Here is a 27,907-nt window from a genome sequence, read left to right on the forward strand (position 1 = left end):
TCCTAGTATGCTTGGCTGCTCCTTTCCGCTGTATAGTAAACTTCAGAAGAGCATGATCCCTCGCGCCTAATGATCCTTCCACTTCTACCCCACTAACCAGGTCATCAACATTGGTTAGGACCAGATCTAAAATGGCTGTTCCTCTTGTAGCTTCTCCCACTTTCTGGACAATGAAGTTGTCTGCAAGGCCAGTGAGGAATCTGTTTGACCTTATGCTCTTGGCTGAGTTTGACATCCAACAAATATCCGGGTAATTGAAGTCCCCCATTACTACTATCTCCCTTCCTTTTGCATGCTTGGCCATCTGTTCCAGGAAGGCATCATCTATGTCCTCCGTTTGGCTTGGGGATCTATAGTAAACTCCCACAATGAGGTCACTGTTATTCTTCTCTCCCTTAATTTTGACCCAAATGCTCTCACTTTGGCTTTGAGGTTCTAAATCTTGGATCTCTTCACAGGTATACACATCCCTGACATATAACGCCACTCCTCCTCCTTTCTTGTCTGGTCTGTTTTTCTGAAATAGATTGTATCCCTCCATTATTACATTCCAATCGTGGGACTTATCCCACCAGGTTTCAGTGATGCCTATTATGTCATATTTAGTTTGCTGTACCAAGAGCTCAAGCTCATCTTGTTTATTTCCCATACTTTGCGCATTAGTGTACAGACATTGAAGTCCATTAATCATTCCCCCGTGTCTCTTATTTAAGGATTTTTTCCTCCCACCACTAGGTCTGCGTGCTGTTTGCTCCATTCGGTCTATGACATTTGGATGATCATCTTCATCAATTGATAGACTCCTACCTTCAGGAGCACTGTCTCCCTCCCCCACATTAGTCAGTTTAAAGCCCTCCTGATGAGGTTTCTGAGATTTTTTGCAAAAACATTCCTACCAACCGTTGTGAGGTGCAGCCCATCGCTTGCCAGAAGTCCATCTTCAAGAAACTGCATTCCGTGATCTAAGAATCCAAACCGTTCCTGTTTACACCATTTGCGAAGCCAGTTGTTCACTTCCACTATTTTTCCCTCTCTCCCTGGGCCACGTCGTTCAACTGGGAGGACAGATGAGATGACAATTTGTGCATTTAATTGCTTCAATTTCCTGCCCAGAGCCTCGTAATCTCTTTTGATCTTCTGGAGGCTATTGCTTGCAGTGTCATTGGTTCCCACATGAACCAAGAGGAAGGGGTATTTGTCAGTGGGTTTTATGATTCCTTGCAGTCGTTCAGTTACATCTTGGATCTTAGCCCCGGGGAGACAGCACACTTCCCGAGACATCTTGTCAGGCCCACAGATCACTGCTTCTGTTCCCCTCAGTAGGGAATCCCCTATCACCACTACACGCCTCCTCTTGGGTCTGGTCGGGGTTCTTCCGTGAGCTGTCCGTTCCAAGGTCGCCTGCACATTCCCTGAAGACTGCCTTTGCTGCTCGTCTTCATATACCTGATCGACTGTAATGAGGGAGAGATCCTCAAATGGAGTCTGCTCTTCGTCTTCCATGCTAGGGGAAAGGACCTCAAAGCGATTGCGTATTTCTAAACAATCAGAGCGAACCCTGGGCCTCCTACTTCTTTGAGTCACGTTTCTCCATATATCTGGCTCCTGTGTTGGTGAACTAGCCTCCTTCTCAGGGGAGTCCCCTGTCTCCTCCTTGGTGGAGACGGTGTGCTCTGTTGCTTCCAAGAAGAGCTCCAGCTCTCTAATTCTTTGGAGCGTAGCTACACGTTCCTCCAGTTGCTGGACTTTGTCTTTTAAGAGGGCAATCAACATGCAATTGCTGCAGGTAAAGCCACTCATTGCCCGTAGAGGTTCTGAGCACCAAAGCTTATTCAAGAAGTGGGTTGGATTGGATCATTCTGGTCTCTTGCCAGCTTCAGAGGGTTTTGATGTTTCCATTCTATTTATCTCTGAGAAGGTAGGTGGGTTAGGAATGCAAATGCAAACAAGGATCTGGCTTGGGGAAGGACCAAAAAGCTTCCATGTGAAGAAGATGAAACACGCCCCCAGCCCCTGTGTGGCTTCCGAGTGCATTGCTCCCTCATCAGCCTGTGAAGGAGGCCATTATGCATCACCAGGGGCAGGAGGGCAGGTGGAGAGCAGCCCAGCCCACTGTGAGCAGCAAGCGCTGCTTTCAAAGTAGCAGCCCTAGGAGGCAAAGCACAGGGCAGGGATGGAGCTGGAGGCAAGGAGATGGACTTTGACTTTGTCAGCGCAGCACCTCAGAAGTTTTCTCACATGGCAGAGAAGACTGCTTCTGGCTCAGGGCCCTTGACTTAAACTTGTATCTTAAACTTGAGTCTGCATTAAAGGTAAAGGTAAAGGTACCCCTGCCCGTACGGGCCAGTCTTGCCAGACTCTAGGGTTGTGCGCCCATCTCACTCTATAGGCCGGGAGCCAGCGCTGTCCGCAGACACTTCCGGGTCACGTGGCCAGCGTGACAAGCTGCATCTGGTGAGCCAGCGCAGCACACGGAACGCCGTTTACCTTCCCGCTAGTAAGCGGTCCCTATTTATCTACTTGCACCCGGGGGTGCTTTCGAACTGCTAGGTTGGCAGGCGCTGGGACCGAGCAACGGGAGCGCACCCCGCTGCGGGGATTCGAACCGCCGACCTTTCGATCGGCAAGTCCTAGGCGCTGAGGCTTTAACCCACAGCGCCACCCGCATCCCTTGAGTTAGCAGATGTTAAAAACCAACTTTCTTCAGAGGCCAGAATTAGCAGGGGTTGATGTGGGTGAAGCTCAGGCCACGGTTATATGTGGCCTCTCCCTGGAATGGGCAAAGCAGAATTCCCCACCCAGGGTCACACCTTTTCCTGCTATAGTGGTGATATTTTCTGTGTCCCAAACTGGCCATCTCACTGCCCTCTAACAGAGTGCAGCCACTTCTGCACCCAGCCACTTGTGTCCAAGTAGGACACACACACACACACACGATCCCAAAGAGGAAGGGGAAAGGCCTTGTACCTTCCTTAACCTGGCACTTCTTTTAAGGAGGCCCCTTCCCAGTTTTGAGAGCCAAAGCGCTGCACCATCTTTGCGGTTCCATTTGAAAAACAGCAGAGGGATTATTCAGCACAAAGCTCCATCTCTATATATTTTAATTAAAAAATGCAAAGGGACCCTATGCAGTCTCAGTCAGTTCTCTTTTGTGGGGGGGGGGAGAGAAAGAGTGAAAAGACAGAATGCAAAGAGGACAGAGCCTTTCCCTGGGGCTGCAAAGGGCAGAGGAAGCTGCTGGGGGCGCCTACCACAGGCAGCAGGGGCTCAACAAGTCCAGCTGCTCTTGCAACCACAGCAGCTTCCAGTGCAGGCACACATGCGCACGCACACACTCAGGCATTCTCCAGCACCGTCACACAGATACAAAACGTGGGGCAGCCCATCCAGCCACTCCCATTGTGGGAAAAGTTCTCCACTGTGGCTGTCTAAGCAGCGAGCCAAGCCATTGCAGCTGAAATAAGGCCTCTTGCTGATGAGCCTCTGGGCAGCACCACCTTGGCCTGGAGCGGCCAAGAATGTGCTCCAGAAGGCTGGGAGGAGGTGGAGGCTGTCAGTCCTGCAGCAGCCCCTGCTCCACGAAGCTCAGGAGCGGCTTCGGTCTTCATGGTTGCCCACAACCATTTTGCTGTAGAGCTTCTGCTGCTCTTCCTTGAAGGTGTCCTTCACCTTTTCCCTCTTCAGGCCTCCGTCCCTAGAAAAAGAGAGAGGGAGAGGGCAGACGGACAAGAAAAGAAAATTACTCCCCTGTTGGCTAAAAGCACCAGCGTGCAAGAGGGAACGTACAGCCCTGGCAAGCAGGAAGGGAAAAACTGCACTTGCAAATTCTACTCACAGCCGCTGTGTGCAGATTTATCATGTGGCAGTGCTAAGGAGGGAGCCTCAGGCGCATGGGCTTACCCCACCACAGCCAGCGCCTTCAAGGCTGCTTGGCCAGCCCCACTCCCATAATCCATCCACTGTGGAAAAGGCTCAGCAGCGGCTGGCTGCAGAGACGCTGCAGGCTACAGGCAGCTAGCTCTTTGGCTTGCTGGAGGCTCAAGCCACAGCTGAGGCCAGTGTCCATGGTTCTCCCCACCACATTGGTCTTTAAACAGAGAACATCCTACGCAGGCTGCTGCCAAACATGGAAACATTGCTGAAGTCTTTACTCTCCCTATTCTTTTCCAGCTTAAAATCAACCTCCCCACATCTTTTAAAGGTGAAGGAGGCTTCTTCTACTGGCATACAGCTGATTTTGAGCTCTTAAAAATGTAGTAGGAAGAACCATGGAATTCTGCATAATTATAGAATCATAGACTTGGAAGGGACCCGGAGGATCATCTATTCTAAACTCCTGCAATGCAGGAATCTTAACATGTAGACTGAGCCCAAGGAAGCCATAGATTTAGCCAGGATAGAGTCCCATCCACATCCCAACATGGCTGTGACACAGAAACTTAGGAAGCTGCCTTATACAAATGCAGACCATTGGCTGATCTAACCCAGGAATGTCTACCCTGACAGAGGCTCTCCAGGGTTTTCAGCAAGGGACATCTCCTGCCCTGCCCACACATGCCTTTGGGGACTGAACTAGGGACCTTCTGCAGGTAAGGAAGATGCTACTCTCAAGGCCCTTCCCTGAGTGGGCAGAGCTCAGAGGTAGAGCCATTGCTTTCCAAGCAAAATGTGTCCAGAGCACTGGGCCAGGTGGACCAATGGCATGACTCCCAGCTTCTCCTCATCCTCCCGATCCATCAGCTTCAGGACTCACCACAGGAGATCCACAAGACCCCCTTGCCTAGCAATGGCAGACTTCACCCGATTGGCAAATTGCACAGCATCTTCATCAGGCTAAAAAAGAACAAAGGCTGGTTGGAATTTGCAGAAAGGAGCCTGGTGGGGATGGCTGCCATTTCTCCGATAACAACCCTACTCCAAGTTCAGGTACCCACCTCTCTGGTCATTGGCGGCAGGTACCAGACACTGCAAACTATAGCCCAGCTGGTCATCATCCTGAGCAGATAAGTCACCATGCCATATTTGCTGCTGTTAAAAAAGGCGTCTCCAAATTGGGGGTCATACTGAAGGACAAAAGGAGGGGAGGGAGGGGAAGATAGAGAACTCAACACCTCCTGAAAGCAAAAGAGGTTTATGCCGCATTCAACACACGGCAAGAAATATGCCTGTAGGAACTGCCTTTCAATAAAGGATTTCCATTTATGATATTTGCATCCATAGAATCATAAAGTTGGAAGGGAACTCAAGAGGCATCTAGTCCAACACTCTGCAACTACAGAATCTCTGACAGATGTCCATCGAACCTCTGTCTAAAAACCTCCAATGAAGGATAGTCCACCACCTTCTGAGGAAGTCTGTTCCACTGTTGAACAGCTCTTATTGTCAGGAAGTTATTCCTGGTGTTTAGTCGGAATCTCCTTTCTTGTAATTTGAATCCACTGGTTTGGGTCCTACCCTCCAGAGCAGGAGAAAACAAGCTTGCTCCCTCTTCCATGTGATAGTCCTTACAATGTTTGAATATGGCTATCATCTCACCTTTCAGTCTTATTCAAGCTAAACATATCAAACCCCATCATCCCCTCTTCCTCATCAGGCTAGTTTCCAGACCCTTGATCACCCTGGTTGCCCTCCTCTGCACACCTTCCAGCTTGTCAACATCCTTCTTAAACAGCAGTGTCCATTTCTTCCTTCAAGGAGCTCAGATCAGTTTACATGAGATTATCCTGTTCCATCCTCACAACAACCCCATGAGATCAGTAAATTAGGCTGAGAGAGCAACATGCCCAGTTTTCACTGTGGGGAAGACCAAGTGTGGGGAACCTGCAGATGTTGCTGAAGACCTAGAACTTCCTTCATTCCTGGCCACTGGCCATGCTTGCTGGGACTGATGAGAGCTTAAAGTTCAAGAAGGGCCATAGGTCCCCACCCCAAGGTGTAGAGCAATGCAGCTGAAATTCCTCTGTCTGTGTGCCATCGTGCAGTGGCCTGCTTTACCCAACTCTCTACATGCTCATGCAAGTTTTGAATGTGCCCCAAACAAATTCCATGGATCTGAAATTTAGTCCAAATAGGCATAGGCTAGTGGGGAATTCTCCTATGAAAGTCCCGATGAATAAATGGGGATCACTCCCAATCATTCCAAGGTGGCTCATCTACAGAACTCCCCAGTGGAACGTGTCCAATGTAAAGCCCAAGAGCAAATACTTTCAATGGCATAACAGGCTGAGAGGTTGTGAAAAGTTGCAGGGCCTGTGTTGCATAGTACAAGATTCTGGAACCTCTTGCCAGAAATTCCCAGGGCTTCTCAACTCTCCAGCATTCCTGGCTCCATACAGACCACAGTGGCATTATCCGCCAGTCCCCAAGGCCTACCTAGCAAGCTTCAGGGTGCTTTGCTCAATGGTAACAGCTCTCACCTTGATAGCAACCGGATAAACAGTGGCACCAATCTCAAAGCTCCCTTTCTTGAACATCATCACGGAAGTGTTGTTGATGCAAGTGCCTGTGAAGAGAAATGGCCGTTTCTGTAGGAACAGGGATCACCAATGGTGGGACAGAGGACTTACCCATGGGGGTGGGGAAGCCTGTGTATTTGTGAGAATGCAGCATAAACCAAGGGCATAGCTTTCAATGAAGTCTGAGTGGCACATCCAATTTCAAACAGAACGTATTTTCAGTGGTGAACCACACCAAGCCAAGAAGTTGTGGGCCATAGAGATGCAGGGATAGAGTGGCCTTCAGTCTCTACCCACCCAAGTGGCTGCTTTCTGTTAGGTACTTGGAATTCAGGACTGTGAGTCCCTCCAGCCTTTACTTGCCTCTACAGTTTATATGTTTAATAGGATGCTTTCATCCGTCCTGTGGCTGGGGCACCATGACTATAGAGAGCCCTGGGACTTAACCCTTCTTCCTTAATTCTTGCTTACCTTCAGGGAAAATAAGGATGGGCAATTTATTTTTATCATGAGCATGTTCGGACAGCCTGCAGGTAGAAAGGAGAGAGAGAGAGCATGTGTGTGTATCACTGAGAGGTACATGTCTGGCTGATCCAGAAGAAGATTCCAGCAGCCCCAGCAACCACCAAGCAAGCTCCTCAACTTCAAATCAGCCAGGTAGCCAAGTCTGTCACCAGTCAGAGCTGCAACTCCCCAGACCATACGCAGCACAACCCACAAGCTTTGCCTGCTGGCCATAAGGAGCAGGGACAGATTGTGCACCCACCTTTTAGCCACCAGGTGGCGATCCTTCACCTCCGAGCGTTCAAACCAGACATGGGGACAAGCCTTGACCATGGCCCTCTGGATTACCCCCATGAGCCCCCCATGGACCTGGCCCACCTGAGGAACAGAAAAGAGGTCATAGGTCAGTCAGGGTGTGGGGGGAGACTTTGGTTCAGCAGCCTCCCATTAAGACAGCCATGCCAACATCAAGCAGCTCTACTTGCAGAGGAAGATACCTTTGTCTGTATAAAACTCTCCATCCCGCAGGAATGCCAAGCGTTAAGGAAGGTGAGAATGTGGGACCTGACTGCTACCCACCCATCATGGAATGTGGGAGACACCTGTCCTCCCTTTGTCCAAAAGCACAGGGTCCTCAGGGAGGGCTGCAGAGGAACACAGGCCTCTCTTGGCTAAGAAGCTCAGGAGTGTGCAAATAGCTGCAGCAGACCACCCAAGCACCTGACATTCTCCAGAGACCACCAAGGGCGCCAAAGGATTCCCCCATCTGCCTGCAGAGGAGCTCCCAAGGTTCAAGAAAAAGGCAGGAGCAGCGAGGATGCTCAAGGAGAGTTCAAACGGCCTCCACACTCCTATCTTATGACTGTTCCTTTGGGTGGTGGGTGATAGGAGAGGCTCAGAACTTACAGGGTTAAGAGTTCTGAGTGATGACGCCTCACATTCTGAGGGCGGGCATAGAACACGGAAAGGGAGTGGTTTCTCCGTGTGCTTTCAGTCTGCGTGTTTGCTCCGTTGAGCAAGCAAGATGGGTGAACTGTCTCCAGGCAGGAGATTTATAGCTGTTGTGTTTTGCTAAGGAATAAAGACTTTAAAGATAAGGAGACTGCTGTGTTTCAGCCTGAGTTATTACCACACGACAGAACGTTTCTGCTTCTGCTGCTGCTGTGTTTACTCTGCCGAGTCAAAGGTCCCGGGGGGAAGAGCAGAGCTGCGAAGGGAAGTGTGCCGGACCCCCCGAACGAAATTGACCCCGAACAGTGGGCACATCGTAGCAGCATGAACAGAACATGCTTTCTCCCCATGGCTGTTGGGAGGGGCACATTGACAGATTGGTTTAAAAACAACCCAGTGCCACCAATGCTGCCTGACAGAATTGGGCAATGGCCCTGATTTTTCAAAAACGAATCCAGTATTTTCAATAACTGTTATGTTCAAGAACCTTCTGCTGCTACAGTGATCCTCCTCACACACACACACACACATGCACATGGTTCTCCATCCTCACCATAGCATAGTAACCATCACTGGCCAGAATTATGACATCAATCGGGGACGTGTGGTTAGCCACACAGATTCCTCCATTGCGGGGTCTGTTTTCCCTGAAGTTGGGAAAGAAAAAGAGATTAGCCAAAGGGAAAAAAAAGATAAAAGAAAAAGGCTGAAGCACAAGCTCAGCCTGTCCTGGAAAAGCATTCAGCAGGGGGCCTCCTTCCATGCGTCCTTCTTCCCCCAATTTCTATCCTTAAGGAACAAGCAACCTCAATGCCCTGCCACACAGATAATGGCACAGTTCACACACAGGAGATACAATCAGGTTTTTTATGTTTTCTGAACTTAAAAAACAAACAAACCAACAATTCTGAAGTTCTGCATCAAAGAAACCTCATATCTATGACCCATATAGGATCATAGAATCATAGAGTTGGAAGGGACCACAAGGGCCATCGAGTCCAACCCCCTGCCAAGCAGGAAACACCATCAGAGCACTCCTGACATATGGTTGTCAAGCCTCTGCTTAAAGACCTCCAAAGAAGGAGACTCCACCACACTCCTTGGCAGCAAATTCCACTGTCAAACAGCTCTTACTGTCAGGAAGTTCTTCCTAATGTTTAGGTGGAATCTTCTTTCTTGTAGTTTGGATCCATTGCTCCGTGTCCGCTTCTCTGGAGCAGCAGAAAACAAGCTTTCTCCCTCCTCTATGTGACATCCTTTTATATATTTGAACATGGCTATCATATCACCCCTTTACCTCCTCTTCTCCAGGCTAAACATGCCCAGCTCCCTTAGCCGTTCCTCATAAGGCATCGTTTCCAGGCCTTTGACCATTTTGGTTGCCCTCCTCTGGACACGTTCCAGTTTGTCAGTGTCCTTCTTGAACTGTGGTGCCCAGAACTGGACACAGTACTCCAGGTGAGGTCTGACCAGAGCAGAATACAGTGGCACTATTACTTCCCTTGATCTAGATGCTATACTCCTATTGATGCAGCCCAGAATTGCATTGGCTTTTTTAGCTGCCGCGTCACACTGTTGGCTCATGTCAAGTTTGTGGTCAACCAAGACTCCTAGATCCTTTTCACATGTAGTGCTCTCAAGCCAGGTGTCACCCATCTTGTATTTGTGCCTCTCATTTTTTTTGCCCAAGTGCAATACTTTACATTTCTCCCTGTTAAAATTCATCTTGTTTGTTTTGGCCCAGTTCTCTAATCTGTCAAGGTCGTTTTGAAGTGTGATCCTGTCCTCTGGAGTGTTAGCCACCCCTCCCAGTTTGGTGTCATCTGCAAATTTGATCAGGATGCCCTTGAGTCCATTATCCAAGTCGTTGATAAAGATGTTGAATAAGACCGGGCCCAAGACAGAACCCTGTGGCACCCCACTAGTCACTCTTCTCCAGGATGAAGAGGAACCATTGATGAGCACCCTTTGGGTTCGGTCAGTCAGCCAGTTACAAATCCACTGAGTGGTAGCATAGTCAAGACCGCATTTTACCAGCTTCTTTACAAGAATATCATGGGGCACCTTGTCAAATGCCTTGCTGAAATCAAGGTAGGCTACATCCACTGCATTCCCTTCATCTACCAGGCTTGTAATTCTGTCAAAAAACAAGATCAGGTTAGTCTGACATGACTTATTTTTCAGAAATCCATGCTGACTATTGGTGATCACAGACTGTTTGCTTAATGATCTGCTCCAGAATCTTCCCTGGTACTGATGTCAGTCTGACTGGGCCCTCTCTGATTTGGGTCCTCTCTTTTCACCTTTTTGAAAATAGGGACAACATTTGCCCTCCTCCAGTCTGCCGGGACTTCGCCTGTTCTCCAGGAATTCTCAAAGATCACTGCCAGTGGTTCTGAGATCACATCTGCCAGTTCTTTTAATACTCTTGGATGCAGTTCATCTGGCCCTGGAGACTTGAATACATCTAGACTAGCCAAGTATTCTTGTACTATCTCCTTAGTTATTCTGGGCTGTGTTTCCTCTGCTGAATCATTTGCTCCAAATTCTTCAGGTTGGGCATTGTTTTCTTTATCGGAGAAGACTGAGGCAAAGAAGGCGTTGAGGAGTTCAGCCCTTTCTGTGTCCCCTGTTTGCATTTCACCATCTTCTCCTCTGAGTGACCCCACTGTTTCTTTGTTCTTCCTTTTGCTACGAACATACCCATAAAAGCCTTTTTTGTTGCTTTTAACCTCTCTAGCAAGCCTGAGTTCATTCTGTGCTTTAGCTTTTCTGACTTTGTGTCTACACGTGCTGGCTATTTGTTTGAATTCCTCTTTGATGGTTTCCCCCCTTTTCCATTTTTTGTACACATCCTTTTTTAATCCTAACTCAGTTAAAAGTTCTTTAGATAGCCACCCTGGCTTCTTTAGGCACCTTCCATGTTTCCGTCTCATTGGTATTGCCTGAAGTTGTGCTTTTACTATCTCCCTCTTAACAAACTCCCAGCCATCATGAACTCCCTTTCCTTTTAGTATTACTGTCCATGGGATCTCACCCAGCACTTCCCTAAGTTTTATGAAGTCGGCTTTCTTAAAGTCGAGAAATTGAGTCCTAGTATGCTTGGCTGCTCCTTTCCGCTGTATAGTAAACTTCAGAAGAGCATGATCCCTCGCGCCTAATGATCCTTCCACTTCTACCCCACTAACCAGGTCATCAACATTGGTTAGGACCAGATCTAAAATGGCTGTTCCTCTTGTTGCTTCTCCCACTTTCTGGACAATGAAGTTGTCTGCAAGGCCAGTGAGGAATCTGTTTGACCTTATGCTCTTGGCTGAGTTTGACATCCAACAAATATCCGGGTAATTGAAGTCCCCCATTACTACTATCTCCCTTCCTTTTGCATGCTTGGCCATCTGTTCCAGGAAGGCATCATCTATGTCCTCCGTTTGACTTGGGGAATCTATAGTAAACTCCCACAATGAGGTCACTGTTATTCTTCTCTCCCTTAATTTTGACCCAAATGCTCTCACTTTGGCTTTGAGGTTCTAAATCTTGGATCTCTTCACAGGTATACACATCCCTGACATATAACGCCACTCCTCCTCCTTTCTTGTCTGGTCTGTTTCTCTGAAATAGATTGTATCCCTCCATTATTACATTCCAATCGTGGGACTTATCCCACCAGGTTTCAGTGATGCCTATTATGTCATATTTAGTTTGCTGTACCAAGAGCTCAAGCTCATCTTGTTTATTTCCCATGCTTTGCGCATTAGTGTACAGACATTGAAGTCCATTAATCATTCCCCCGTGTCTCTTATTTAAGGATTTTTTCCTCCCACCACTAGGTCTGCGTGCTGTTTGCTCCATTCGGTCTATGACATTTGGATGATCATCTTCATCAGTTGATAGACTCCTACCTTCAGGAGCACTGTCTCCCTCCCCCACATTAGTCAGTTTGTATATTATATTGTGTCCCATGTTTGCACAATGTATTCTACATTGCTAAACATGTCATTCTTGGGGACACTGGCAGATGACACTGATTATCCAGCTCAAATCTGGGTTTAAACCTGACTTTCAGAACTAAATAGGCCTTGGTTGCCCCTGTATCAGGGGAATACAGCTCTGTTACTATGACTCAATCTCTCGCTGGCTTTTGAGACCACTGACCACGGTATTCCCCTGAGACTGACTCTGTGCAATGGGCACAGGGGTTCTATTCCTCCCCATGAGAGGAGCACTTTAAGAGTGTTCATTCCCTGGCACCTGTGCTAGGGGGTTCAACAGAGCACTATTTTGTAGCCAATGCTATTTAACCTCTATGTGAAACCACTGGGAGCGGTCCTTAGGTGTTTCGGAGCACAGTGCCATTAGCACACGGAGGACATGCAGCCCTAGTTCTCCATAGCATCAGAATCAGGAGAAGCTGTGCAAGCTCTAGGCAAGCGTCTTTAAAAGCAGAGCAGGAGGAACCTGGGAAGTGTTGGGACAGCATCTTTGCTTATGAACACAGCTTATGACTGGTTGAACCATGTATCCAGTACTTAGAGCGGATACTGAGGCCGTGAGCCAGGACACAGAGAGTCATCAGGCACCATTGCTTTTGACTTTCACATTTCTCTTGAAGACTTTCTAATGTCAACAGGCCTATGCAGTTGCTTAAAATGTCCCTTGAACAGCCAGTGATTTTAATAATAGCTTTGTTTTGCTTCTGCGTGTTTCAGTGTTGCTGTACAGATGTTTTGCTGATGCTTTATTTAAGAAGACATAAGGAGGAGCTGTAAAGGCACTGATCGTACCCTCTGACTATTGGGATTCTTGTTCAACCACCTTCCTGGCTTCTCACATTATCAGGCATTCTTTTTGCAGCCATAAGATCTAAAAACTTGTTCTCTCCTCTTTCTGTTTTTTTAAAATGAAAGCCACAGAAATGCAGCCAACACACAGGCCCCAGTCAACATTCCCCCTTTTCTGGGCATGTGTACTACAACCTCCCTCCCATCCCCTCCATACCGGTGGTGGTAGGTGATGATAGCTGTGAGAGCTCGCACACAGATCCGGTAGCACATCAGATGAACGTGCCTGCTCAGGAACTCTTTGCACCTAAAGGGCAAACACCTGATTACATTGAAAGTTGTTGTTGTGGCTATTCATTCATTCATTCATTCATTCATTCTCCACCCTTTTCCCTAATAGGTACTCAGAGTAGCTTGCAGATAAAATAGGAACAGCTAGAAAAAAGAAAATAACAACAACTACTGTATAAACCATAATAGAATGCTTAATATTAAATATTAAAACTATGTGCATATGTTTATTTTAAAAATCTATTAAAAACACACTATCACAACGGCTATAGCATAGAGTAACCATCTATGTCTAGGTGCCCCTGCTTTCCTCAAAATAGCACTTACAAACCTAAAGAAAAGAGGAAGACACACATCTCCAAATGGCCACATACCAGGCAACCTTTAGCGCCTCCCTCTGGAAGCAGCTGGCTTTCAAAATCACCAACCAGATAGGACTACATGAAGGAACAGGTGGCAGCATGGCTTTAAAAGAGAAAACTGCAGCCATCCTTTTCTTCTGATGATCCCTTGATGAGGAACGACTCCAAATCCAGTGGGTGCAGACAGAAGGATCCTGCCATTTTCCTGGACTGGTGGCTTTGGTCAATGGACCCACTTTTAAGAAAGGGCTGGAGCCTGCTGTGTGAAGCCTGTGCAACAGCAGCCCTGTGGTGGGGGTGCTTCCTCACAAGTTGCTTTTTGCACAAGTTGCACACATGCAAAAAGAGGGAGATCTCAGGGAAGCCCTCTTTGGACTGGTGTGACTCAAGAGGGTTGGGGTGAAAGGCAGAAAGGCTAGCCTTCTGGATATACTGATAAGCTCTGACCTTTTAGTGAGAATGGCATCATCTTAACAGAGTTCTATTTCTCCTTTGCTCTGCCTTTTTTTTTAAGATTCTTGCTCAGTTATTCAAATTTTCTTGAGATGCTGAGGGCACTTCCCCCTTCCCACCACCCAAATAGAGAAGAATACAAAAAAAAGTCTCGCCCACTTTTGTTCCACGTTTAATTGCCTGAGGGCAAAATGGTGATATGAAGGTTGAATCAACAGAGCCTGACCAGAGAGACAAGAGCAGAAACAGGGAGTCCACATTTAAATCCATTAGTTTTCCTCTGATGTTTGCTCCTTAATCCCAGTACCCGAAGCAAGTTAAAGAGTATTTCAGCACCTGTTGCCAGGTGGTGATCTTTGTAGGGGTCCACTATTGAGAACTCACCTTCCGTTGGGCAAATAACCCACCATGGTTGTGCCAGTCACCAAGAGGCTAATGCCAGTGAAAGCCAGAGCTACCCTGCGGGGGGGGGGGGAGAGAGAGATGAGAACCCTGAGGAGGCAGGACCACCAACTGCACTGGTACCCCAGCCACTAACATAGTTCCACCATGGGGCAGGCACAACATGAAACACCCCCCCCCCCAAGCTTTCATTCTGGAGCAAGTGGGGAGGTTCTTCCAGATGTTGCTCGGCTACACTCCCATCATCCCTAAGAACTACCCCTGCTGGCAGGAGCAGATGGGCATTGATGTCCAACACTGGCTGGAGGGCCACAGGTTCCCCATCCCTGGACCATAGGGAGCCCCGGTTGCGGTGGGGCCATCACCCAGCTCAGTCTTTCCCAGGAGAGGCCCCAGGCCCTACCTGAGTGGCAGGAGGAAGCAGTAGCGGATCAGGACGCCCAGGCCCCAGAGGACTGTGAGGCGCAGGCTGATGTAGTGGAAATTGTAGTTGGTCCTGCTCAGCAAGTTCCAAGACTGCAGCTCTTCGGCCGAGAAGCGCTTGGTCACCTCATCATCCATGATGGTCTCGATGCCCTTGCGGCAGAAGTAGAAGATGTCAGAGAGTTCAAACTCGGGGGCATCCAGGGCCTTGTTGCTACCACTCCGCCGGATCTCTTTGATCTCTTCCTCCAAGGAAGTGGGCTCCTTTGCAATGATCCCTGCAGCAGACACACAGTTAGGGGAACGAAACCCGCCACGCACCCCCTCCTCCCCCAGAGAGACGGCAGCAAGGCCTCTTACCATTCACATAGGGCTTATAAAGCGGGTGCTTCTTCTCTTTGGCCCCACGTTCAATCCTCAGCGTTGCCCACTGCAAGACAACAGAGTGGAAAAAGGAGAATCCTACCAATCACACACAACTGACCTGGAACTCACTCCTGTGAAATGTGGCAAGAGACACTCACATAGATGGCTTTCAAAACAGCTGGACAAGTTCAGGGAAGAGGATGGGTGGACCAACCACCAGAGTGAACACAGCGGAGGCTGGTCCATTAGGGTGAATGGGGAACTGTCCCACCAACTTCAGTCTGCTCTTAGCCACCCCTGGACCAGCCTGCCTACAACCAAGTCAGCTTCCTCCTCCTCCATCACCACTGCCTCCATGTTGCCCTTGTGGAACTCGGCAAAGGAGAAGGATGGGGACAAAAGTAGACTGACTTGGCTCTGGCTCCCCCCTACTAGTTGCCTTCCTGCCTTCTGCCCTACCAATGGGCAACAGTCACATCTCCATTTAGTAGTTCACCTCTGAATACCAGATCTTGGAGATAAACAGGGGTGGCCACTGGCTTCATCACTCGCTTGTCAGCTTTCTGGATGCTTGGTTGTCTGTTGCTGGATGAGGAACAGGACAATGGGCCCTTCGTCTGCTCCAGGAAGCTCTCTCTTAGGTGTGCAGGAAAGCAACCCCCAGCAGCCTAAGCTGGTAAGACTGCAAGTGGCTGGGATAGGACCTCGGAAAGCCGCTATGAATCAGGGTGGGCAACACCAGGCTAGGAGGAGCAGCGACTTAGCGGAGAATGAACAGGACACAAGGCTGCTTTGCCTAGTGGGGTTTGTTGAGTTCCCTGCTCCGACAAGGGCAGACCTGGCCCCTCATAATAAACAAAGGCCTGTCTCACAGGCAAACAGGATGCTGTCACTGGTTGCTGGTTTAATCTGGTTGTGGATGCCTTTCTCTGGCTGCAGTGCCTGGTTTGTATTGCCTGTTTTACTGATGGCAATTGAAATGCTAGTGTTGCTTATGATGCTTGTAATCTTTCTTTCTTTTTGGTAGCCTGCTTCAGATGCTGTCCTCTCAGAAAAATACAGCCCATGAAACGCTTAAAATAAATAAATATATCCAATCAAATTCTGGGAAGGATGGGACTGGAAAAACAATCTCGGGAGGCCTGAAAAATAGGAAAGGGCTGGTCCAGTCAAAGCTTTTCCAAAGCACCGTATTGGCCCGAAAATAAGCCGCACCTGAATATAAGCCACAGCTTTTAAATTGGAGCGGGGGGGGGGGGTACCTGAATATAAGTCGTTCCCTTCCTTGCTGCTCCTGGCTGCATACTGGGTGTGTGTGTGTGTGTGTGTGTGTGTGCGCGCTCGTGTGTGCTGCCTTGTCAGCAGCCTTTCCCCTTCCTCGCTCTCTCCCTTCCCGGTCTTGGGGGAGGGGACGGGGGACTACGCACAGGGCGGGTGCCACTGTTTGCCCCACGCTCCTGGCTGCATACCGTAAGATCGCGAATATAAGCCGCACTTTAACTTTTCACGGTTAGAATTTGGGGGGAAGTGCAGCTTTATTCAGGTCAATATGGTATTTGTTGAAATAAAAAAGCAAATCCTTGGAAGTTCAGGAAAGGGAAAACCATACCTGCACATACATCCTTTCTCCAGCTGACTTCCAAGTTACATGAGGAACAGCAAGAAGCCAGCTTAACCCAGTCAGGGCCAGAGCTCTGCTTGTTGCCTAATGCCCTTGCCAGCTTTTGCCTACTTGACCTCTGGAACTGACATGAAGCAGACAGCTGGTTGTGGCAGAAGATGCACGTCAACGTGGCTCATGCAGGGACACCACATCCTCTTTGGCAGATTGATGCAAAACGGGAAGTGCCGCCCTGCCCTGCCCCTGCTCCTGCCCACTCACCACCCCCTGCCCATACCTGCAAACGCAGCCACATGCGCTGCTGGGCACCGCCAATTTCAAACAAGATTGGGCTGGTTTTTGGTGAGATCTTGTTAAAAATGGCTGCAGTCTTGCCTGAAATTGGCGTTGTTGGTGGCAGTGCTTCATCATCACTGACGGAGGCAATGGGGCACCCCCGGGAGTGCCGCCTGGGGGGCTTCTGCCACCTGAGGCAGTGGCCTCACCCTGCCCAATTGCTGGGCCAGTTCTGGGTTCACGCAACCTGGCCAGGCAAAGTTCTCCCTGCCCTGCCACCTCCAGTGCTCCTAATTATCTGCCCCAACCAGCCACAGAACAAGACACAACCCTGGGCAGCTTTTCAAGTGATTGCCTGAAGCCAGCCTCATTTCCCCCTTATGCCCAGGTCAGCCTCTCCCCTCCAAGGCACCATATACCCACAACTGGACTCCTGGTTGCCTTCTGTTCCTCCTCCCTGCTGCACTGGTACACAGCTAAGGACTAAAATATTCAGGGCACTAAACTTGCACCACAGGCCCACACTCCTCCTCGATCAACAGGCTTTTTCTCCACCAAAGTCCAGTGGAGGAAGCACACAACCATCTCTCAGGCTGAGAACACTGCAGCATTTCTTGGTATGGTTCTGAAATGAGGATTCTAAAACTGGTTAAGATATGCTTCTCAGAGTTCAGAAGAAAAATTTTTTTTTTCTTCCAGTAGCACCTTAAAGACCAACTAAGTTAGTTCTTGGTATGAGCTTTCGTGTGCATGCACACTTCTTCAGATACACTGAAACAGAAGTTGTCAGATCCTTCTATATAGTGAGAAGGTGGGGAGGGGTATTACTCAGAAGGGTGGTGGGAATGGGTGATTGGCAGGTAGCTGTGATGAGCCTGTTGACGACTCTTAACGACTGCAATAGGTCTTACAGGAAAAAGCAAGGGGTGAGAAGGTGAAAAATGGCTTTGTCATGTATAATGAGATAAGAATCCAATGTCTTTGTTCAGACCAGGTCTCTCCATGGTTTTAAGTTTGGTAATGAGTTGCAATTCAGCAGCTTCTCTTTCCAGTCTATTTCTGAAATTCCTTTGTAGTAAAACAGCTACTTTGAGGTCTTGTATAGAATGTCCTGGGAGATTGAAATGTTCTCCTACTGGTTTCTCTGTCTTGTGATTCTTGATGTCCGATTTATGTCCGTTTATTCTTTGGCGTAAGGTTTGGCCTGTTTGTCCAATATAGAGAGCTGAAGGACACTGTTGGCATTTGATGGCATATACAATGTTAGACGATGAGCAATTAAATAGTCCCGAGATGGTATGTGTGATGTTGTTGGGGCCAGTAATGGTGTTGTCCGGGTGTATGTGGCAGCAAAGTTGGCATCTGGGTTTATTGCAGGCTCTGGTGCCAGTGTCCGTGTTACGTCTGGTTGTAGTATTATTGTGGGTTAGGAGTTGTTTAAGATTGGGTGGCTGTCTGTAGGCAATGAAAGGTCTTCCTCCCAGAGCTTGAGAAAGAGAACTATCATTGTCCAGGAGAGGTTGTAGATCTCTGATGATGCGTTGTACTGTTTTAACTTGGGAGCTGTATGTGATGACTAGAGGTGTTCTGTTATTTTCTTTTTTGGGTCTGTCTTGCAGCAAGTTCTCTCTGGGTATCTGTCTGGATCTGTTGTCTAACTTCATCTGCTGGGTATTTTAGTTCTAAAAAGGTTTGCTGTAGATCTCTTAGGTGAGAGTCTCTGTCTGTAGAATTGGAACAGATACGGCTGTAACGTAGTGCCTGGCTATATACAATGGACTGTTTGGTATGTTTGGGATGGTAGCTAGAGGCATGTAGATATGTTTGTCGGTCAGTTGGTTTACGGTATAAGGTGGTGTCTATGCGCCCATCCTGTATCTTTATAGTAGTGTCCAAAAAATGTATTTCTTGCATAGATTGATTCATTGTTAGGTTGATTGTGGGGTGAAAATCATTGAATTTCTGGTGGAAGGTGTCCAGGGTCTGTTGACCATGTGTCCAGATGACAAAAATATCGTCAATGTATCGTAGGTACAAGAGAGGTTTGAGTGGGTAGGAGTTTAGGAAACGTTGTTCTAAATCTGCCATGAAGATGTTGGCATACTGTGGGGCCATGCGGGTGCCCATTGCTGTGCCGCTGATCTGAAGGAACAGGTCATCACCGAATTTGAAGTTGTTGTGGGTAAGGACAAATTGGCAGAGTTTGGTGGCAAAGTCCGCTGTGGTTTTATCTGAAATGGTGTTCCTTATAGCTTGTAAACCATCGTTGTGTGGGATGTTGGTATACAGAGATTCCACATCCATAGTAGCTAGGATAGTATTGTTGGGAAGATTATTTAAAGATTGTATTTTCCTCAGAAAATCTGTGGTGTCACGTACATAGCTGGGAGCACTGATGGCATATGGTTTCAGAACAGAGTCCATATAACCAGGTAGCCGTGTTGGTCTGCCATAGTCAAAACAAAATTTTTTTTTCTTCCAGTAGCACCTTAAAGACCAACTAAGTTAGTTCTTGGTATGAGCTTTCGTGTGCATGCACACTTCTTCAGATCTGAAGAAGAATCTGAAGAATCTTCTTCAGTATCTGAAGAAGTGTGCATGCACACGAAAGCTCATACCAAGAACTAACTTAGTTGGTCTTTAAGGTGCTACTGGAAGAAAAAAATTTTTTTGTTTTGACTATGGCAGACCAACACGGCTACCTATCTGTAACTAGAGTTCAGAAGAGTCTGCCCAAAGCTTCCTCACTGAAATGAAGAGAAAGCTGCAATAGTGACCCACATGCACTGAGCCGGTGTAAGCCCACAATTAAGCAGGGTTAAGCAATTCAGACAGGGACGCGGGTGGCGCTGTGGGTAAAAGCCTCAGCGCCTAGGGCTTGCCGATCGAAAGGTCGGCGGTTCGAATCCCCGCGGCGGGGTGCGCTCCCGCTGCTCGGTCCCAGCGCCTGCCAACCTAGCAGTTCAAAAGCACCCCCGGGTGCAAGTAGATAAATAGGGACCGCTTACTAGCGGGAAGGTAAACGGCGTTCCGTGTGCTGCGCTGGCTCGCCAGATGCAGCTTGTCACGCTGGCCACGTGACCCGGAAGTGTCTTCGGACAGCGCTGGCCCCCGGCCTCTTGAGTGAGATGGGCGCACAACCCTAGAGTCTGTCAAGACTGGCCCGTACGGGCAGGGGTACCTTTACCTTTACCTTAAGCAATTCAGAACAGGGTATGCAATTGGACATGCCACTCTCTTTGAACCCCTCACTTCTAAACATATGTTTAAAAAGACATTTAAGAGCATCTGTTGGGTGCGCCTGTTACCAACTCAGGTGAAATTGAGCTCAAATGGTGATGATGTGGTCTACTGCAGAACACTTTGATTTGAAATCTCTTTAGAAATAGTAAATGTAATGCTGAAACCAGCTGACAGAAGGGCTGGAGAGAGACAAGAAGAGAAGGAGAGAGGAGGGTGCGCTGGAACCCTCAGCATGTTTCCTAGATGGAGTTAAGGGTATGCCTGTGCCAGCCCAGCACTTAAGAGCCTGGCAGAATTAATGATCAGAAAGAGACCTGGAGCACAAAGGCCCACGGTGTACATTTAGGTTCCATGAGATGTGGACCTCAGGGAAACAAAAAAATTTATGCAGAGCAGAGGCACTTTCATTGACTGCTCTTCTCTCAATTGCTAAACTCAACATGATATATGATTTGCTTACGCGAGCACAGTTGCTCCCACAGCTGCCCATCACGAGCAGGCGGGGGCGGGGGCGGGTCTGCCTCCCAAACCAATCACAGCCCATATAGAAAGTGATCTGGACGGTGTCAGAGGGGAGCTTGTGCCCACTCCTCCTTAGGGAGACCCTTTTGTGCAAGGTGGTCCACAAAGCCCACTCTTAAAACTCTAGAAAAACTGACGGCAGTGCTAACGGGCTCTTTGACCCTGCCCTCTGATCTGGAAACTCTCTCCCCTTGCCGATGCATGGGGAAACTTTGTAGTTACTTATTTAGTAGCACTTTGCACCTGCTCAGGGTCATCTTCGTTGACTCCAACGTCATACGTTCCAGGGCTAAGTCTTGGCATTGACAACAGCTGCTAGAGCCAGCCCTAGAGCAAATAAAGCCTTGCCTGAACGTTGATTGCAAAGCCTGCTGCTGTCAAAAAGCTCTGAGTCACCCTGACTGCTGACACATCCCATCCAGTGGAGGGTATTAATTCTTCTTGCCTTCCACTCACAGCAACGTCAGGAATTTTGACTCACCTGGAATATCTGCAGCAGGGTTCTCATGTAAAGGCGGCGGATGCCAAAGGAAACTCCAAAAATGGCTGGCACAATGATGAAAACCAAGAGCAGAGTGAAGAGTACGGTCAGAGAAATGCCCAGCAGGTTAACCACCAAGCTATCAAAGGGCACTGGTAGAAACATGGCGAGCAGCAGGCAAGGCGAGTGTCCTGTGGGATCCTGAGGCAGGCAGAGAGAGGATGCCTGGGCAGTCAGCCAGTTCTTGTGTCAACCAGTGGCAACTTTGTGTGTGCAGAAGGTCCCTGGCATTTCACAGGTGCCATTTCAAAGTTCACACCCTTCCTCCAACAGTTGTGGGGTGGTGAGGAACCCCCATGATCCAGTCCGGAAACAGGCAACAGAGCAAAGAGAAATGGCAAAGGCTTAAGAGTACGAAGGTCACACCAGGAGTGCCACAGCGAAGTGCACCAAGGGCAAGGAGAGATGTGCTCGGGAGCAGCTCCCAGGAAGTTGCGAGGATGAAGCCCCTCTGAGCTGTCAAGGGCATGAAACGTCTCTTTGCCAGGCTGAGGTGAGCTCCTTTTCTTGCCCAGCATTAGGAGGAAAGCCTGGTGGGCTACAGAGCTAGAGCTCTTGCCACTGAGACGCAAGGGCCAGCTCCGAATCTCTCATGTAGTCTGCAGCAAGTGTCATTCCAAGGGCGTCTGGGGTCAAGTGACAACTGGCAGGTGCTTCCTCTTCTTTGGAAGATGCTCTGTGAGACTGCAGCATTCACAGGTCTCAAACACTAGGGGAGGAAAGAGAAAGGGTCAGGCACACCAGGCCACTGAAATATCAGAACAGGAGAGGGGAACGTAAGGTAAGGGGAACAGAGTTACCAGTACCAGGACAGCAGCGAAGGGGAAGCTCGAGTACCTTTCACTAAAATGACAGCAAGGAGAAAACTTGGGAAGGATCAACTCATCCTGCCAGTCAGATCTGTGTATTGTTGACAAAGTCCACTAAAGTTACTACAGTGGTACCTCTGGTTGCAAATGGGATCCATTCCAGAGGCCTGTTCGCAACATGAAAAGAGTGCAACCCGCAGCGGCGCGTCTGCGCACATGCGGGTTGTGATCCGCTGCTTCTGCACATGTGTGTGACGTCATTTTGCGCTTCTGCGCATGCGCGAGCGGGGAAACCCAGAAGTAACCTTTCTAGTACAGTGGTGCCTCGCAAGACGAACGCCTCGCAAAACGAAAAACTCGCAAGACGAAAGAGTTTTCCGTTTTGGAGGTGCTTCACAAAACGAATTTCCCTATGGGCTTGCTTCGCAAGAAGAAAGCCCATAGGGAAATCTCCGCCGGCCTTCAGAAGAGGTCCTGGACCTCTTCTGAAGGCCGGCGGGGGGCAAAAGTCTTTGCTCCCCCCGCCAGCCTTCCCGGGATAGCGGAGAAGCGCAGCGCGTTTCTCCGCTATCCCGACGGCTTTTGAAGGCAGGTGGGGGGGAGCAAAGACTTTGGCCCACCACCGGCCTTCAGAAGAGGTCCTGGACCTCTTCTGAAGGCCGGGGGGGGGGGGGAAAGTCTTTGCTCCCCCCGCCTGCCTTCCCGGGACAGCGGAGACTTCTCCGCTGTCCCGGGGCGATCTGAAAATGCTGGCGGGCGGCAGCGAAGGCTGTGCTGCCGCCGGCCAGCATTTTCAGATCGCCCCGGGACAGCGGAGAAGTCTCCGCTGTCCGGGGGCTTTTAAAATGCTGGCGGGCGGCAGCGCAGCGTTCGCTGCCGCCCGCCAGCATTTTCAGATCGCCCGGGACAGCAGAGAAGTCCTTGCCCCCCCCCAGCCTTCAGAAGAGGTCGGGGGACAGACTGTCCCCGGACCTGGTCTGAAGGCGGTTTCCATAGGAACGCATTGATTGATTTTCAATGCATTCCTATGGGAAACCGTGCTTCGCAAGACGAAAAACTCGCAAGAAGAAAAAACTTGCGGAACGAATTAATTTCGTCTTGCGAGGCACCACTGTACTTCCGGGTCGCTGCGGGACGTAACCTGAAAGAACATAACATGAAGTGGACATAACATGAGGTATGACTGTAGTCCACAAACTTTGCTCCCAGCTTGTCTGATTTGTGGTCATAAAAGGAAATGAATAAGACCTATTGGACAACTTCCCTGCCTAGTTGGCTACAGGTGATTCTGACTGGCGGGGGTAACCAAGCAAGAAGCGATTTACAAGCCTAGCACATTAACATGCAACTATTTTCAAAATGAAAGCAGTAACCTGTGAAGAGGGACAGAATGTGTTCTGAAATGGAACATGTTCTACTTCTTTATTTTCCCATGGGTGTGTGTGTGTGTGTGTGTGAGAGAGAGAGAGAGAGAGAGAGAGAGAATATTTCCTTTTTCTAAAACTGAACTGTTTCACAAAATAAGTAAGTAACTTAATGAATGGAGACAACATTTATTTAAAAGAGACTGCTGTAGCACACAGGATGCATCTGACAAAATGGGTGTGAGTCCATGAAAGCTTATCCCATAATACAACTGTTAGCTTTTAAGGCACCACAAGATTCTTTCCTGAAAATATTTATTTATTTATTTATATGTACATTAATGACACACACAGATATGTTCTAAATACAGGAGTCCAAAGTGTCTAAAATTGTAAAACATATCTATAAAAGCAATAAAACAATACTACATCATTTGTAACACTAGAGAGGTCAGCCATCAGCCTTTCCCAAAGAGCCAGGTTTTAATTAGCTGGCAAAATGAATATTATAATAATAATAATAATAATAATAATAATAATAATAATAATAATAGTTATTATTATTATTTATACCCCGCCCTCCCCAGCCAAGACCGGGCTCAGGGCGGCTAACAACAAATAATAAAAACAAGTTGATTAAAATACAATTTAAAAGATTAAGATACAACATTAAAACAATTAGGGAGCAATCACTTCATAGGAGGAGAAAGGAAAAAGAAAGAGGGGGAGGGAATCAAACTGATTCTGAGCCAAAGGCCAAGTGGAACAACTCTGTCTTACAGGCCCTGCAGAAAGAGATCAGATCCCACAGGGCCCTGGCCTCAAGAGACAGAGCATTCCACCGCAGGAGCCAGTGTTGAAAAGGCCCTGGCTCTGGTTGAAGCTAATCTAACTTCCTTAGGGCCCGGGATCTCTAGGGTGTTGCTATATATGGACCTTAAGGCCCTCCGTGGGGCATACCAGGAGAGGCGGTCCCGTAGGTACGAGGGTCCTAGGCCGTGAAGGGCTTTAAAGGTCAAAAGCAGCACCTTGAACCTGACCCTGTACTCCACCGGGAGCCAGAGCAGCTGGAGAAGCACTGGGTGAATATGCTCCCATGGCAGAGACCCCGTGAGGAGCCTCGCTGCAGCATTCTGCACCGGCTGGAGTTTCAGGGACAGCTTCAAGGGCAGCCCCGCGTAGAGCGAATTACAGTAGTCAAGCCTGGAGGTGACCATCACATGGATCACTGTGGCCAGGTCAGGGTGGGAAAGGTAAGGGACCAACTGCTTGATGCGGCGAAGGTGGAAAAATGTTGCCTTGGCTGCTGTTGTAATCTGCGCCTCCATGGAAAGGGAGGCGTCAAGGGTTACACGCAAACTCTTAACAGAAGGCAATGGCACTAATTGGGCCCCCGCAAGGGAAGGGAGTTGGTCCCTCATCCCCATACCATCCCGACCCAGCCAGAGGACCTCTGTCTTTGAAGGGTTTAGTTTCAATCGGCTCCCACGAAACCATCCAACCACAGCTTCCAAACATCTGGTCAGTGTGTCAGGGATCGAGTTGGTATGGCCATCCATCAGCAGATAGAGCTGAGTGTCATCAGCATATTGGTGACAGCCCAGCCCAAAGCTCCGGATAATCTGGGCAAGGGGGTGCATAAAGATGTTAAAAAGCATTGGGGAGAGGATTGAGCCCTGCGGCATTCCACACACCAAGGGGTGGCGCAACGACATCTCCCTCCTTCTGGGACCTCCTTCCCAGAGGTCCTATGGCTAGGTCGGGATGACATGGGGTTGGGGGGCCAACTCCCTTCTCTTGCGGGGGCCCAATTAGTGCCATTGCCTTCCGTTAAGAGTTTGGGTGTAATCCTTGACGCCTCCCTTTCCATGGAGGCGCAAGTTACAGCAACAGCCAAGGCGACATTTTTCCACCTTCGCCGCATCAAGCAGTTGGTCCCTTACCTTTCCCGCCCCGACCTGGCGACAGTGATCCATGTGATGGTCATCTCCAGGCTTAACTACTGTAATTCGCTCTACGTGGGGCTGCCCTTGAAGCTGTCCCAGAAACTCCAGTGGGTACAGAATGCTGCAGCGAGGCTCCTCACGGGGTCTCTGCCATGGGAGCATATTCACCCAGTGCTTTTCAAGCTGCACTGGCTCCTGGTGGAGTACAGGGTCAGGTTCAAGGTGCTGCTTTTGACCTTTAAAGCCCTTCACGGCCTAGGACCCTCGTATGCCCCATGGAGAGCCTCAAGGTCCATAAATAACAACACCCTTGTGGTCCCAGGCCCTAAGGAAGTTAGATTGGCTTCAACCAGAGCCAGGGCCTTTTCAACTCTGGCTCCGGCCTGGTGGAACGCTCTGCCTCATGAGACCAGGGCCCTGCAGGATCTGATTTCTTTCCGCAGGGCCTGTAAGACAGAGTTGTTCTGCCTGGCCTTTGGCTTGGAGCCAGTTTGATTCCCTCCCTCCCTCCCTCTCTTTCTTTTTTCTTTTCCTTCTCCTCCTGCGATGAGGCTACATTTTAATATTTTAATGTTCCATTATTTTAATGTTGTTTTTTATTTTTGTTTTTAAGTTGTAATGATTCATCTTGTTTTTATTATTGCTTGTAAGCCGCTCTGAGCCCGGCCTTGGCTGGGGAGGGCGGGGTATAAATAAAAAAATATTATTATTATTATTATTATTATTATTATTATTATTGTTGTTGTTGTTGTTGTTGTTGTTGTTATATAGCATGGGAAGTCCCATGGACTTCCTTGGAAAGGGCTTTCCAAAGCATTGGTATCATAACGCAAAAGGATCTGCTTCCCAAACTCACCCCCTGCCTGTACTTCAGTGGTGGCAGATGAGCAGGACTTCAGGAGCTGATCCTTGTCAGGGCAGATGAGCCAATGTCCCTTAAGGTACCTGAGTCTTCAGTCATTTGAGTGGAGTCCTAGCACTTGAACTGGGCCAACAATGTCACAAATTGATCATTTTCAAAGCTGTAATCAAGATTTTTCAGGTTACTGTCCTTTGGGTTAGGATGCAATTAGGAAGGCACAGACCTGCCTCTTGGAATCAGGCAGCCACCTTCACTGTCTTCCTTTTGGAGCCTGCTGAAGTCATTCGTATTTAGACAAGCATCCCAGGTGTCTAGAAAGCTTGTATGAGTTTTAATTTGTTTAGTCTATTTTACTGTGGCTTTAATCTTCTGTTTGTCTTAAATTATGGTGTAATTTTTTTAGTGATAATTTTATTGTTTTATCTTTCTGTAAACCACTTTGGAGTTTTTTCTACAATCAAACAGTAAAATTTATGAAATAAATGAATAAATACAGAGGCAGGCAGATAGGACAAATACCACATGCATACATATATATAACCCCAACATGCTAAATCAGATGCTAGCTGAATTAGGGCATCATAAAATTTCCGAGTCAGACTCTTCCAGAATACCTGGAACGTATTGTCATGGAAGTAGCATGCATCTGAAAGGCTTGGCCATTCTGAATCTAAGGGAGCACTTGATTGTGTTATACTGCTGAAGCAAAGAGGTAGCAGGGGTCAGCAAACTTTTTCACCAGGGGGCCGGTCCACTGTCCCTCAGACCTTGTGGGGTGCTGGCCTATATTTGGGGGGGGGGATGAACGAATTCCTATGCCCTACAAATAACCCAGAGATGCATTTTAAATAAAAGGACACATGTAAAAACACACTGATTGCGATTTAGAAGGCGATGGGGCCAGATCCGGCTCCTGGGCCTCAGTTTGCCTACCCATGAGGAAAATGGACCTGCTTGAATGGGAGACCACTGGGAGACCCAGGAAAGCCTCTTTAACCTCTCTGAAAAAGCAGAGTGTAACAAACACTAATTAAAAACACTATTACTCTAGCCCAGGTATCTGCCCATCAGCACTTGCAACATCAACTAAGCCTAGAGGCATGATGGAGATGCTACAACTCTCTCTCTCTCTCTATGTGAATTACTGTATTTTAGTATTTTGCTTGAAGCCGCCCAGAGTGGCTGGGAAAACCCATCCAGATGGGCAGGGTATGTATGTATGTATGTATGTATGTATGTATGTATAAATAAATAAAGTGGTGCCTCTAGTTATGAACTTAATTCGTTCTGGAGGTCCGTTCTTAACCTGAAACTGTTCTTAACTAGAGGCATGCTTTCACTAATGGGACCTCTTGCTGCCGCTGGCACACCATTTCCGTTCTCATCCTGGGGCAAAGTTCCCAACTCGAGGTAACTCTTCCAGGTTAGTGGAGTTTATAACCTGAAGCGTTTGTAACTTGAGGTACCACTGTATATAAAACCCCATACCAACTCTCCCATTTGCCCAGGATCCCACCCTGGCGGAAGCTAAGGACACAGAAGACCCCCGTCCCAGTCAGTTTGAACTGACTGAGTAGCTATTTACACCGAATCCAAAGCCCTGCCAAGGCCACAGACTCTCTTTCCAAAATTTGGAAACAGTCAAACAGTACTTTGCTGCTCACTCAGAATTTTACTCACAGAAGCTGAGTAGAAGTCACAGAGGGGGTAGTGAAGAACCGGAGCTTTAGCCCAGGAG

At 48.4% G+C, this 27,907-nt stretch overlaps 1 protein-coding gene across 2 annotated transcripts in view; it reads right to left on the reverse strand.

Annotated features, from left to right (window-relative positions):
• Nucleotides 1-3,084: 3,084 nt before the first annotated feature.
• The window catches only part of GPAT4 (glycerol-3-phosphate acyltransferase 4), a 35,448-nt gene continuing 10,625 nt past the window's right edge, over nucleotides 3,085-27,907 (reverse strand). For both annotated transcript variants that reach the window (XM_053401596.1, XM_053401598.1), the window contains exons 2-13: nucleotides 21,129-21,897; nucleotides 14,980-15,049; nucleotides 14,600-14,897; nucleotides 14,179-14,253; nucleotides 12,906-12,995; nucleotides 8,464-8,557; nucleotides 7,222-7,337; nucleotides 6,927-6,982; nucleotides 6,417-6,502; nucleotides 4,935-5,063; nucleotides 4,754-4,833; nucleotides 3,085-3,694 (exon numbers count right to left, since the gene is read on the reverse strand). In XM_053401596.1, coding sequence (XP_053257571.1) covers nucleotides 3,586-3,694; nucleotides 4,754-4,833; nucleotides 4,935-5,063; nucleotides 6,417-6,502; nucleotides 6,927-6,982; nucleotides 7,222-7,337; nucleotides 8,464-8,557; nucleotides 12,906-12,995; nucleotides 14,179-14,253; nucleotides 14,600-14,897; nucleotides 14,980-15,049; nucleotides 21,129-21,293 — 1,368 coding nt within the window. In that variant the 5' untranslated portion in view covers nucleotides 21,294-21,897 and the 3' untranslated portion in view covers nucleotides 3,085-3,585. The remainder of the gene's footprint in view (nucleotides 3,695-4,753; nucleotides 4,834-4,934; nucleotides 5,064-6,416; nucleotides 6,503-6,926; nucleotides 6,983-7,221; nucleotides 7,338-8,463; nucleotides 8,558-12,905; nucleotides 12,996-14,178; nucleotides 14,254-14,599; nucleotides 14,898-14,979; nucleotides 15,050-21,128; nucleotides 21,898-27,907) is intronic.

The sequence above is a fragment of the Podarcis raffonei genome, chromosome 8, assembly GCF_027172205.1.
Source record: "Podarcis raffonei isolate rPodRaf1 chromosome 8, rPodRaf1.pri, whole genome shotgun sequence".
In the NCBI taxonomy this organism is placed as follows: domain Eukaryota; kingdom Metazoa; phylum Chordata; class Lepidosauria; order Squamata; family Lacertidae; genus Podarcis; species Podarcis raffonei.